Genomic DNA, 12,944 nt, shown 5'->3' with positions numbered 1-12,944 from the left:
AAGCAGAAAAACCCTGAAGAAACTGTACTTAACATCCCAGTTTCTTCTGTTGCCACACAGGCTTAACGAACCATTTGTTACCGATCACGTTAAACGGTTCAAGTGGTTCTGGATGAGTCTCTTTTCAGTCAAAGTCCTTCTGATTTTCCCCAGAACCCTCCGTCAAGTGCCAGCTGTTATACATACAGTCAAAGTGACACAGCTGTGCACTGCTTTGGGCCTGTTTGAGGAGATAGAGAATCACTCCTACTCCCCAATGCAGTCTTTCTAAGAGGCTGTTTTTATTTGAGTGTTTTTATCATCTGCTCCATAAAAGAAAATATTATAGATGTTTTCGACCGGCCTGTAACAAGGGGGGGCTTATGGTATTTAGCGTAAAAATTAATGTTCCATCATCACAAGAGCGCCATTTATACTCTATTCAAATCATTCCACAGGGGAATGAACTAATGAATTATTAATAGGTCAAATCATTGAAGTAAAAGAGTTCAGATAAATGATTTCCTCCCAAATTAAACTTTTTTTCAGTTTTTTCTTTTCTTTTTTTGGTCTCCTCTGTGGAAAGTCTGTTGACATCACATCAAGTTTGCTTTCCTCAGATAAGGACACTTTCCCCTCATGAAAAGTTAAACCAACACTCATCAACTAAAGCGTCACGTACTCTTTAAGGACACTAAACTCAGATGTGAAACTTCTGACAGGGAGAATCAAAGCAAACGTCTTATCATCTCCAGAACTGTTTGCCGAACAGCTCACAGCTGACAGTCGCCCGCCAAACAGTAACCTTTTAATGAGCTGAAGCCTGCGGTTTTGTCTTCCTGTGCTTTTTTGTCTTTGCGTGCAAAAAGAAGGCTCTGATAGTCCTGACATACACTTGTCAGCACTGTAAATAATCTGCAAATAAAGTCGCGTCAAACAAAATTAAAAGGAGAGGAGAAATAAGACTCGCAGCCGGCCAATCAGTGCGATGACACGTTCGCAGACATGTCAACAATTACTGATCCGCTGACAGCAGCGTTGTACCACATCCTGTATCATGTCCTGTCGAGAGCCTGGACAACATTCCCTGTGACTGCAGGATGTTTTTTTGGGATGAGCCGTATCATTGGGGGATAATAGTGCTTTGCTGCAGATTGCAGTGTGAGAGAATCAGCATCTGCTCAGCATCTGAGAAAGTACGTCAGCAGCTTGACAGCTTGGCTCAGTGTCACAGCTCTTCCAAGCCTCCCGAGGCCGACTTGAATGCACAAGGTTGTTGAGAAAAAAAGATAAAGAAAAAAAAAAAACGTGCACAGCGAGTATTTTGTCTATAAAGTGTTGCAAGCATTATTTTCCCAGATTTTTCTACCTGTTTTGTGATAGTTATTAAGTTGCTAAAATACGTTTTAAAATAAGTTTTTTTTTGTAAATAGATCAAATTTCATGGAGGAGACACTTCTGTTTTTAGCTTAAAGTCTTGCTCTGATCATCTTTTAATCATTTTCAAAGCATTCCAAGTGGTCTTTTAGTTGTGAATATACAGTTTTTATCCAAAATCAAAGTAACTGTGTCATTTCTGGGACATAGTTTCTACAGAGTGGCAGGAGTTCATTAGAAATACAAGATTTTTCAAAGGTTTTTTATCCTTTTGGCCTTGATTTACAACGATTTGCCTTTTTGTGACTCAGAAATCCAAATATGAGCTTAATTGTCTTTATATATGTTCTCCATCAGAAAAATGCTTCAAGAACATTTTAAGAACACCAAACAACAGTTTGAGAGTTGGTCTTTAAGGGTCACACATGCTTGTTGCTTCTACAAATGTACTACAAAAAAAGCCTACCCTAGTACTTAACTAGCTGTCTACTTAGTTACTTAGTTTTGTGGACATCCTTCCAATTTCTACATTTGTAGATCCCTTCAGGCTATTTTTGATCCTGTGTCAATCAAATATTTATGCAGAAAGACCGACGAGTCCCTCTGGCTCGCTTGGCTTCCACTATTTGTCCTCCTTTTTTGTGTCACAAAGGCACGCGCACCACATCCGCACAAAAATGGTGGTTCTGTGCAATTCAGGCCAAACTCACACTTCATTATGGCTAGCTGGATAATTAGCAAACATCACGGCTGCAATTTGTGGGAAAAGTAAATGTTTTTCTTTTTCTCAAATTTGTCTATTTTAAGGTGACAAGATACAAGATTAAAAAGTAACACAGGAAAGTTTGTGTTTAACCTAATGAGTCTCAAAAGGCTATAACAATCTCTTTTGCACTATAGAGTTAAAAAATGAATGACAAAATTGAAATAAATCCATTAAAAATTGATTTTTTAAAGATTTATTGGCCCTAAATTGTATGCATTTTTACCCCTCTGGTAAAAAAGAAATAGATTTTCTTTTGTGAACATAAGTGATTACAAAAATGTTATGACGTAAATATTAACAAAAAAAATCCCCCCCAAAACTAACTGTTTAAAAAATGCATTCAGCAACATAGACTTACTTATTTGTTGTGTTTTTTTTATTTTATTTCATTTTTTCACCTCTTTTACCATCAAAGTACGACGACAGACATTCTCAAGCCAGATCACCTCCACTCACCTTTTTATTCATGCAAAACAGAATGTAAACGCTGTTATTTTCCATTGGGACAGACAAGGAAGCAGCAGTGTCTAGTCGATTTCATGGATGTATATATTTATACCTTGTATGGAACCAGATTCCAGCCGACTGAAGTGACGCACAAAGTTAAAAAAGGTCCCATTTCCTGGCCCCGCTCAGGAAGCAAAGGAAAGACCTTGGCTCCAACAGGGTTGTGCAACTGGTCTCGTGGACACTTAACCATAATAAACATTTCTTTTTAACAGAGTCCTGCATGGAGAATAGAGGGAGAGTTGGGTGGAGGGTATAAAAAAGGGATAGAGGAGAATGAAAGGGATGGACTCAATTGTTTAGGAAAAAACAAAAATGTTAAGCCAATGTTTTCCAAGGGGCTTTGTGGATTCTAGAATTTCTGAAATCTTATTCTGACCATTTTACCTCTTGAGTTTGATTTGAACTGATGTTATGGCTTTGTTTTTTACTCTTCAGATAAAAACAACCTCCCCGATTGTTCTATATGACAACGATCGTCGGAACATTACCAGAGAAGATTTCCCGACTCAAAACGAGGAGCTGGTGAAGTGGGCAGAACAGAAGTTTGGGGGTGTGACGTCATTCACGACTGTTCGAAATCTGAAAGACCTCACTTTCAGTGAAACACGTGGTGAGAAAAAAAAAACATCATTTGTTGGATTACAGTCTCTCAGTAACAGTTGGAAAGGAATGCTCTTATTTTGAAATGCAAAAATGTGGGAAGACATGATTATAAAAGGACAAAGAAAATCGCACAAACACACAAAAGCACACAAAACAAAATGTGAATAAGAACAGGAACATTTTGGTGGCAGTAATTCCGGTTTTGCCCTCTCCATGTATGCAGCCGAGTGTACACAGAGCACTGGATGTTTCTGAGATAACCTTTTTTGTAAATATTTGCAGCTAGTGGATGACAGAGTCATCCAAAGAAATTAAAAATAAAAATAAAAAAAGGACGGAAGATTAAAAAACTGCTAAACCTTTTGCTCTTCCCACTTAAATCTAGTGGACCACGAGAGTGCAGTAAAGTTCTGCTGTTTGTCCTTTTGTTCCAGAACAAAGTGCTGTTCAGTGTTATTGATGGAGGAGAGATTGCCCCAGGCTGAACTGTGAGCTGTAGCTCCGTACTTATTTTTAAATTGCCGTCAAAGAGGATGTGTGTAAAACAAACAAGTATTTTGTTTAGTGAGAAAAAAAAGAAAAAAAAATAGCAGCAAAAACCTTGAGTTTTGCAGGCTCTCGGAGAACTTGGAAACTAAGAAATGTTGGTTTTGTTTTTTTTCCTTCCATAGTGCATTTCATTACCGGGTTACAGACTGCAGCTGCATACTGGCAGAAAAGCTGGTCATTCTAACAGATCGGTATGGTTGATAAAAGTATAAAAGCACTTAGCATCATGTTATAAAGTAAACATTATAGGAAGTGTACTTATTTCTAATGTACAGAAACAATTTGGAGCTTATCGCGTCAGAATACATTGATTATACCAAGAAGTATGATCCACTTAGTAATTTCTCTATTCCTGAGTACTGAGTTATTTAGTTCTGTTTGTGATATTTCATTTTTTAAAGGTTAAGCTAGCAATCGATCCACTTTGCTTTAGTATGTGTAACACAGTAACACTCGTGGCAGATTAAGGCATTTCTATGAATGACTCCCTTTTTTAATCCAAGAATAAAAAATAATTAATTAAAATGTATTATTACTAAGAAAAAGAAGAGCCAACAGCAGCGCAAACCTTTAATTTGGTTGATTGAAAGAGTCAAGGTAAATACTGCCTACCTTAATTATTGATGAGAAACAGCACAGTGCAATGCAAAAAAGAAATTAAGGAAAATAAAAAACTGCTGGAGACGGAAAGATCTTTATCTTTGATTACATAACTTAGAGTCTGCAGAATGTGGGAAACATTGATGAGAGAAGGGTTACTTTGTTACTTTTACTGAAGTGGATATCTGAATGACTGCTTTTTATTTCTATTAGTCTAAATAACTAAATTTCAAGTACATTTTGCCATTTTGCAATAGTCGGATTCCCAAAATAACATAAACAACACCAAAAAAAGCCAATATAATTTGCCAATAAAAATTTTAGCTTAAATTAATGACTTTATTCTCGTAAATGTATTATTTTTTGTATTTTGATGGTGGTCCTAATAGTCCATCATAGATACCTGAATGATTAAATACACTTCTTTCTAAACTCTTTGAACTTAAAAAAAAAAAACACCTGCGCTTTTCTTTTTAAAATAAAATGAATCTAATGAAACCTTTTATACTTGTTGAAGAATTTAGTATGTAAAAGGTGATCATGTGTAAAATTAAAAAGATATTTTTCATCTACGCTACAGTCAATGATCTAAACCAATATATATATCATCTTGTATTTTAAAACTGGTATAATATGTGTATTTTAGTATATTCTTCAAATTCTCATGAAACTACAGCTGTCTTTAAAACAGGCCTGCTCGTGAGACTTGTGATGGCTTTATTAAATATAAACAACACAAACTAGTAACTGTAGCTTAAATACTCTATAAGTAAGAACAAAATTACGCATCATTCATTATTTTAAAAAAAAATGGTACTTTTAAAATAAATAAATAACATATTTCAAAATAAGAGAAAAGTAGAGAGATATCAAATTCCCCAATTGCATTTCAGCCTGTATCAATTGTTTCACTCTACTGTTCAGCACATCTTAAGTTTAACTTTACTGTAACAAAATGTTAGAAGAGTGTTCTCTAGAGAAATCTGTCTTCAAGAGCATCTGGAGGTTGTGGACGGGATCATCTATTGTCTCTTTCATCTGTGAAAATCGATAGCTTGTGGAGACAAGTTAATAGAAAAAAGTTGCAACATATCTAAAAGGCAGATCATTCTTTTTTTTCTTGTGTGTTAACCTCAGCCTTTCTGTCATAGACCCCCATGAGTGTGTTTGCTTCTCCCGCTGCAGTCCTTTTGGATTAAACTTTCAAATTTTGTGTTTTATTTTAAAATAATTGTATCTGGTAATCTGTAATCTGCATGAATTTTCACAACTAAATGCATACATTTTGTTGGTTTCTGAATATTTTGTACCTGAATATCACAGCGTACAATAAAACATTTAGATTTAAAGGGGGCATTCATGGTGGACATTAGGGATGTCATTACATGTTATTGCTCAGCAGTTAGCTCGAAACAGCAGCAAGGACCTCAGTGCCTGCACACTTATTTTTAATATAATGTCCTTTAGGCAGCATGAGACAAGGAAAACGCTTAGACAATAAAAAAAAAATGTATAATAAAAATAATAAAGGTCCTGTTTATTTGTTTTTTTCCCCCACTGCATCTACATATTGATACAAACTAGTGCAGAATGAGCAACCCAGAACAATCTGTCAATGACACATTGTAATTCCTCCGATTTGATCAACCCTGCAACTCTTGACTCCAAATGCCACTGCTTTATGCCACATTGGATCGCCGACTACTGAAGTTTCCAATGAGCTTGGCAGAAAGGCTGAGTTAACCCTCTGCTCTTTTCAGAATGCTTTACTTTGCTTGACTTTTGGGGTGACAAAGTTATGTGAGCTCCACTGGAAAATCTATATCTACCCGCATCTCATCAGTGTTCTGAAGCAAAGTGCTGTTGAGCGCAGTCTGCTGTCTCTAGGCTTGCTCTTTGAGCTTCTCTCACAGCGGGAAACATACTCTTTGGTCCCACAAAGTTGCTGTACACTTTTATGTCTTAGTGTGGACTGTTGTAGCCCACTTTTCCAAGGAAAGCTTGTACTAGATGATGATGATGATGATGAGAGAAATTGTTCTTCCTCAGAGTTATGTATATATTTACTTGGGAGAAAATCTCCATATTTTAAATGTCTGACTTCAGGAACAGCTCTGGGATTATTTGTGGTGATGCTGTTCTGTGAGTGAAGTAGTGAACAGATCTTTCTGGGCTCACAGGAACCAAGCCAGGTCCTTCTAAGTGCAAACTTGAAAGTGAAGATCCATCATTGAAGCCCTTTGTGGTCTTCAGAACTGATGAGTCACCACTCAAATCTTGCACCCCGAAGCAACAGAGCAGTTCTGCAGATGAACTTCATATCATAAACATCGAGGAGAGCTCCAGCATCCGGTAAGCCTTGACCCCATTTACAACACCGCATGTCCGTCAAAGACCCACTCTGATGAAAATTCCCTCTTTAATGTTTTTAAAATGTTCTTGTGGCATTTTTCTGATGACAGAGGACATATTTAAGAAAAAATAGGCTCAAAATTGCATTTCTAAGTATTTCTTTATTCAAATTGTTGTGAATCAGGAACAGATGAAAAAAACAGATGTCTGAAAAAGAGCTTATTTGTCACATATTTTCTACGTGACAAATAAACTACCCGCTCTGAGATCTCAGCAAAGAGGAAAGAGGGTGGGGTTTCTCCGCACCAACCTTCCCCCACACAACTCAGAAGCAAATTTCTGCCGCTCTTCGGAAACTATGTCCCAGAAAAGTATAGTTTTTTTCCTTTTAATTTTAGCTATAAACAGCATAATCATAATTAAAAGTGGAAACTAGGAATTCACAGATACACCTATTTTCACAATTTGGTTCAGACCTTGATTTTTGTTTCAGTTGGATCCATGATTTGTGTGTTTCAAAACACCACCACCAACAGCAAAATCAGAAAAATTGTTCAAATTTGCCAATAAGGTACCGTAGTAACAATGTTGGTAACAGTTGGCTTATACTAAGCCTAGTATGTTGTATTAAAACAATAGCTAATAAATCCCTCTTAGATGACACTTGAAACATAGACCTCTATGCAGTAGAGATGCAACTTTCCCCACGATTCGGTTCAGAGGTGCAACATATGGTTTGTTATTAAAATGAGGTTGTGACACACCTTCTGCGAAGGCTTTTAAAATAGCTAAAAGATGATTGGAGTGGGTCTTTAAGGAAAAAAATAATCTTATTCTGTATTTGTTGCAAAAGCTCGTCTTCTAATACTTTGTTCTTCATATGACAGCAATGTATCTCTGCATGTGAACGTCACAAACACCAGAGTGTTCCTTAGAGGCCCTCAGGGGACCACGTGGACTGTCGTTAATCCTCAACTCGCTATGCTTCGTGTAAGCTCACAAATACACCTCAAATCTCCAGTTAATAAATGAATCATGAGCCTTCACTGAGTCACTGTGTTGCTTTTAGTTACAACACTTTTGTTACATGTCTGCAAATAACAATTCAAGATTCCTTCTTGAAACCTGCTCTTATCTTTTACAGTCTAACAACAACATCATGCTGGTTACCGAGGCGATCAGTTATGGAATCAAGCCGCAGTGCACGCTAAACAATGACAGCGCTGTCAATGTGCAGAAGGTGGCCTTAGATACTTTTAAAACCAATATCTTCACCAGCTACACTGAAGTCAGACAGGACACAGAAAACAACCCAGTTATTTCCCTAATTCTCGGAAAGGCTCTGAACGCAGCAGGTATGTCTGTTTAAGAGTTACACTTGTTTTCTTTTTGTCCTAATCTCGTCCAATATTTCATAGGTGAGAATCACAATCTGTCAAACCAGAAACATTTTTAAAATGTGTTATTGTTTCCTTTCAGAGATTACTCCTTCAGCCACAGCGACAACACCAAGGCAAAAACCCCTGATTCCCATGACGACTAACCCTCCTCATCTGATGCCTTTGGTGATGCAGCTGTTCACCTCCCCAGACTTCCGTTTACCTCTCGACCTGAACGCCAAAGTACAGAGTGATAAGAGAATTTATGCAGAGGTGAGAACAGGGAATTTCAAAAATTAACGTTTTGCTTTGTCACATCCCTGTAAAATCAACATACATATTATATTGATATATATTTAAATTATTTTTTCTTCCTTTTTTAACTTGTTCTGTCTGAGCTGAGAGACTCTTGTGTTAGACATATTATCAATATAAAATAGATATTTATTGCAAAATAACTTTCCTGCAAGTTAACAGATTTGGAATTAATACCAGAGTAGTGTACTAAAATGTGCTTTAATACCAGCACATGGCAGGTGCCCGGTAGAATTTCCCAACTAGTTTTTACCATTTTTTGAATGTTAAGGAGCCAAATACTTTAAGGTAATCGGAAAGAAAATCATCATAATTACAGCATTTTTAAGGGATTCAACTTTTTAGCTTCAAAGTGGAATTGCTCTACAAAAATAATCTAAAAGAATCAAACAGATAGCATAATTGCAGCTTTGTTTGGTAACAAGTACAGTCAGAACTCTTTTGCATCTTTTATACCACATGGATAATAGGAAGATAATGGTGGATAATAACAGTATTGGCCCCTGCAGTCTCCTAGTGAACAGGCTGTAATGAGGCAAGCTAAAATGATAATAACCACCCCATCTCAGAGAAATACCAGCCTCAACCACAGAGCTGTGGGTTTACAGTTCATTCAATTTATAAACTCTTTCGTTTAACTTTTTCAAAATGCAGGGAATAAATTAGTTAAGCATTTGATGTGAAAACCAACAGATAATTGGCTATCATACGGCGTATTTAGCTTAATGCTGCCAAGCTGTTGAAAGGTGAGGATGTGTTTGTTTTGCATAGGAACCATTTTCATGTTTGTGCCGGTAAAATGACAAAATCAAAGAAAGAAAAATAATATTTCTATGAACAGAGAGGTACAGTGAGAGTAACCTTAGTGCTATCCTAGGGACTTTAACATTGGGAGTTGGGTCATCTAGACCCACTAGATAATGCGCTGAACCTTTTTTCTTCAATGATTTGTGATCTTCACTGGTGTCCATGGATTACATGAAATCCTCTTCACCTTTATCTACCTTTGTCATGGTAGGGATAACACGTCAATGTAAGGGTGGGGTCATAGGATAGCACAAGGGTTAACCTGCAAAACAGTTTCGCTTTTTTTTCAGCAGGCTCCTGGCTCCTCTCTAAACATTTTCTTTTAAAATAACCAACTTTGTGGGAAATCAAGCTTCACCGCGGTTCACCTCTTGCACTCTCGCTGTTTACATGAATTTCTACCATTCCAATGTTTTTATTTAACAGCACATTGTGTTCTGCGTCCTAAATGGCTGTTGACAATGTCAATCAATCTCTTCCATGCCTTTTGTGTAGAATGTGTTCGGCTACATACATATTTGATCGGAAGCAGATCTTTGGTTTTATTCTACAACACTAATTTTTCTATAAAAGTTTGAATTTTGAGTCTTTAAACAAGAGAGACAAACGTGTAATTGTTGAGATCTGTGTGCAGTGACGAGTAATACAGCTACAGGTTTTTTTAGAACGTAACTTCCTAAAAAAATGAGGAACCACTTTAGCTCAATTAAACTAAACCTTACTGGAAAAAAAAATAAACTGCATTCAATGCTTCTCTGTTTAAATCCATGAAAAAGACTTTGCACTCCTCTCGAAAAAGCAGTACATCAAGCGCACTTTCAAATTTCACCAGTTAAAACTTGGCCAACTAGTTTTGCTATGTCCTTTACTTCCCCCTGTGTTCTACTTGGCCTATCACTGTCTAAACTGCTCTAATCTCAGTTTAATAGTGTCTGATAAATTTTCCAAAGCGAGAAAACGGTTATGTCTGTGGGCTTATGTGAGAGCAACTAACATTTGAATTTTTATTGTAAACTTTTTACATTTTAATAAAATATTTAGCATAATACATGCCGAATATAAAGGTAGTCTGTTTTAAGTCTTTTTTTATAGCAGACTGTATGTTTTTGTCCTAATTAAGTCTCCTTGATGTCATTCTTGGTCTCTTGCAGATTTCTGGAGCCACCTTAGGGAGCATTGTTTTGAGCATAAAGGTGATCACATGCCATGCTCGCTCCAAAGGGTCGTGCCCTGTAGTGAAAGAGCTGCCCTTCTTTCCAGAGGCCTGCTCCTTAAATACGTGCACCACCAGCACCAGACTCAGCTTCTCCTTTGACCAGATCCAAGAGCTCACTTCCACCACATGGGATGTGGAATGTTCTGTTGAAATTTGCCATCTTGAGGTAAGAATTTATCTTTTGTCACCTAACAAAAAAAGGTACATTTTTGGTGAGTTTACAAGGTTTTTAGTGTTTCAGCACAAAAGGTCCCGTAAACAATGATGAAGTTAATGTTTCTTTTATCTACTATATATTTAAAACTAACAAGGTTTAGGTAACTTATAAGTGTGACCTCAAAGTGCAGGCCCTCGGCTGTAAATCGAGGTCATTTACATCTAAATTGCAGGCAGGGTTTGCAGATTGCAGCAATGCATAAGAACAACCTTTCAGGACTAAAAGTGGGATTCTTACTACATACTACAAATATAAAGTCAATTCTTTGCTGCACCATTTTGAGAAGAGTTCTTCTCAGTTATGTCTGCCTGGAGTCTGACGCTGACTTGTATCACAGTCGAGCAGGTTTCATCCTCAGCGTTGCTATGCCAGGTCTTTGTTGCAGCTGTTGTCAGCCCTTTGAGTCGTTTTGCTCCTGGTTTCGTCTTCAGAAAGAGGAGAAAACAGCTTGATCATGTTGAGATCAGGTAACCGACTTGACTACAGCAGGATGTTGCACATGTCTGCTTTGAAAACGCTACTGAATTGTTTCCCCAGTAGCATTTCAGCTGGTTTCTATTTGTGTTTGCAAAGCCATTATCCAATCAACTGTGCAGCATGCGTCTGAATCTAAGCAGACACAGTGCCCGTATACACTTCACAATGATTTTGTCTTATGTGCCATCATCAGTAAATACCAGCCTCTCTGTGCTACTGGCAGCCATACATATTTCATAGGTGATTCTGTTCAGATCATGAGGAACGATGAGTCTTGTCCATGCGCTTTTCTTGCTGGTATTTTACATCCTTTCCATCTAATATGAGGTTTAAGGCATTCTAAGAATATTGTGTCCATTTTTTCCCTACTTTTAAAGCGTATGACAGATTTGCTGCATGTGGTGAACCCTCTGCAATTCATCTTGCGAAGTCTTCTATTTATGGCAAACCTGCATAGTAATATGTCTACTTCCTGGAAAGTGCGCTGCTCTCGGCTGGACGCTCTTCTTGGGGTTTTTTCTTCATAATGGAAAGGATCCTGTGATCATCCATCCCTGCTGCCTCCTGTCCAGACCTTTTTATGTTGCTAAGCGCACCAGTGTGTTCTTCTTCCCTCGCACTGAACAGACTACTGATTTGGGCACTCTAATGATAGCACTGTCTCTGAGGGATTGGCTTTGTTTTGATGCTTGAAGATGGCGCGTTTTGCTTGCACTGAGAATTCTGTTGACAGCATGTTTTGAGTTCACAACACCAGCTTTTATACTCAAATGCAAAACTTTGAATAAACTCCAGCCTCTTTATGTGCATAATTGATGAAGAGATTTTTTTTCCTGTAAAAGTTGCCCACACTGGCCCATTAAAGACCCACTCCAATAAAAAAATGTGTTTTTTAGTGTTTTTAGCTAAATTATGTATTATTTTTCTGATGATGGAAAATTAGGCCTAAATTAGCATTTCTCGGTAGTTCTTAATTCAAATTATTTAACTCCAGCCACTCTGCAGAAACTATGTCCTAGATAACAATGGTTTTTCATGCTAATTTTGGCTAAAAGCAACATAATCATAATTAATAGAACACTGCTTTAAAATAGATCAAAAGATGATCGGAGTGGGTCTTTAAGCATCATTTTGAAGTTTTTTTTTTTATCTCAAATACAAAAAAAAAAGCTCTGAGTCAGTGTGGTTGTGAAAACCTTATTCCTTTTTTTTACAACTGGGTAAAACATAAAATTATTTATTGATTCAAAGAAACCTTTACCTAAAAGATCTAATGTTCATTTCTCAGAAAAGAAATACTTTCTTTATTGAGTTTAAAACTCTAGCATTGCAAAAGGTCTTTTTCTTATGAAGCAAAACTGATTCTAAAAAAAAAAGAAAAGATACTTATCATTGAGTTACAACTTTTAATGCAAGTTTTTCTTTTTTTCTCTCATTATTAATGAGGATATCCTGGAAGGCAGTTTAAAAGAGAAATTCTTCATGATGATGTCATGTGATTGTTTTTGCAGAGATGTGGACCTGGAGGAAGCGTGAGGAGGAGCCTGGAAGTGACACAGCCGTGTCTGCAACCACCAAGTGAGTTCAGTTTGAACTCCAAAATAAAACAAATTTTAATTTGAAAAATGAGCTTAAATGGCAAACATGTACATTGCATCAACAGACAGATCTATAAATATATTCCTTGAACTCAGAGACAAATGATTAATAAAAAAAATAATAATCTGAAATTACATTCTATGCCTTCAGGACTTAATCAGTGTGTTGGTGTTGAGCCAAACAGTTGAGCTGTAATTT

The 12,944-nt window shown here is 36.9% G+C and overlaps 1 protein-coding gene across 2 annotated transcripts in view; it reads left to right on the top strand.

Annotated features, from left to right (window-relative positions):
• The window catches only part of eng (endoglin), a 52,682-nt gene that overhangs the window by 32,007 nt on the left and 7,731 nt on the right, over positions 1 to 12,944 (top strand). For both annotated transcript variants that reach the window (XM_023961175.2, XM_078956327.1), the window contains exons 5-11: positions 3,068 to 3,242; positions 6,565 to 6,736; positions 7,624 to 7,726; positions 7,881 to 8,091; positions 8,216 to 8,388; positions 10,389 to 10,619; positions 12,659 to 12,725. In XM_023961175.2, the coding sequence (XP_023816943.1) occupies positions 3,068 to 3,242; positions 6,565 to 6,736; positions 7,624 to 7,726; positions 7,881 to 8,091; positions 8,216 to 8,388; positions 10,389 to 10,619; positions 12,659 to 12,725 (1,132 nt within the window). The remainder of the gene's footprint in view (positions 1 to 3,067; positions 3,243 to 6,564; positions 6,737 to 7,623; positions 7,727 to 7,880; positions 8,092 to 8,215; positions 8,389 to 10,388; positions 10,620 to 12,658; positions 12,726 to 12,944) is intronic.

The sequence above is a fragment of the Oryzias latipes genome, chromosome 12 (assembly GCF_053564925.1).
Source record: "Oryzias latipes strain Hd-rR chromosome 12, Olatipes_Hd-rR_3.1".
Lineage (NCBI taxonomy): Eukaryota > Metazoa > Chordata > Actinopteri > Beloniformes > Adrianichthyidae > Oryzias > Oryzias latipes.
The sequence above is the reverse complement of the archived record's forward strand: the minus strand, read 5'-3'. Positions and strand labels throughout refer to the sequence as shown.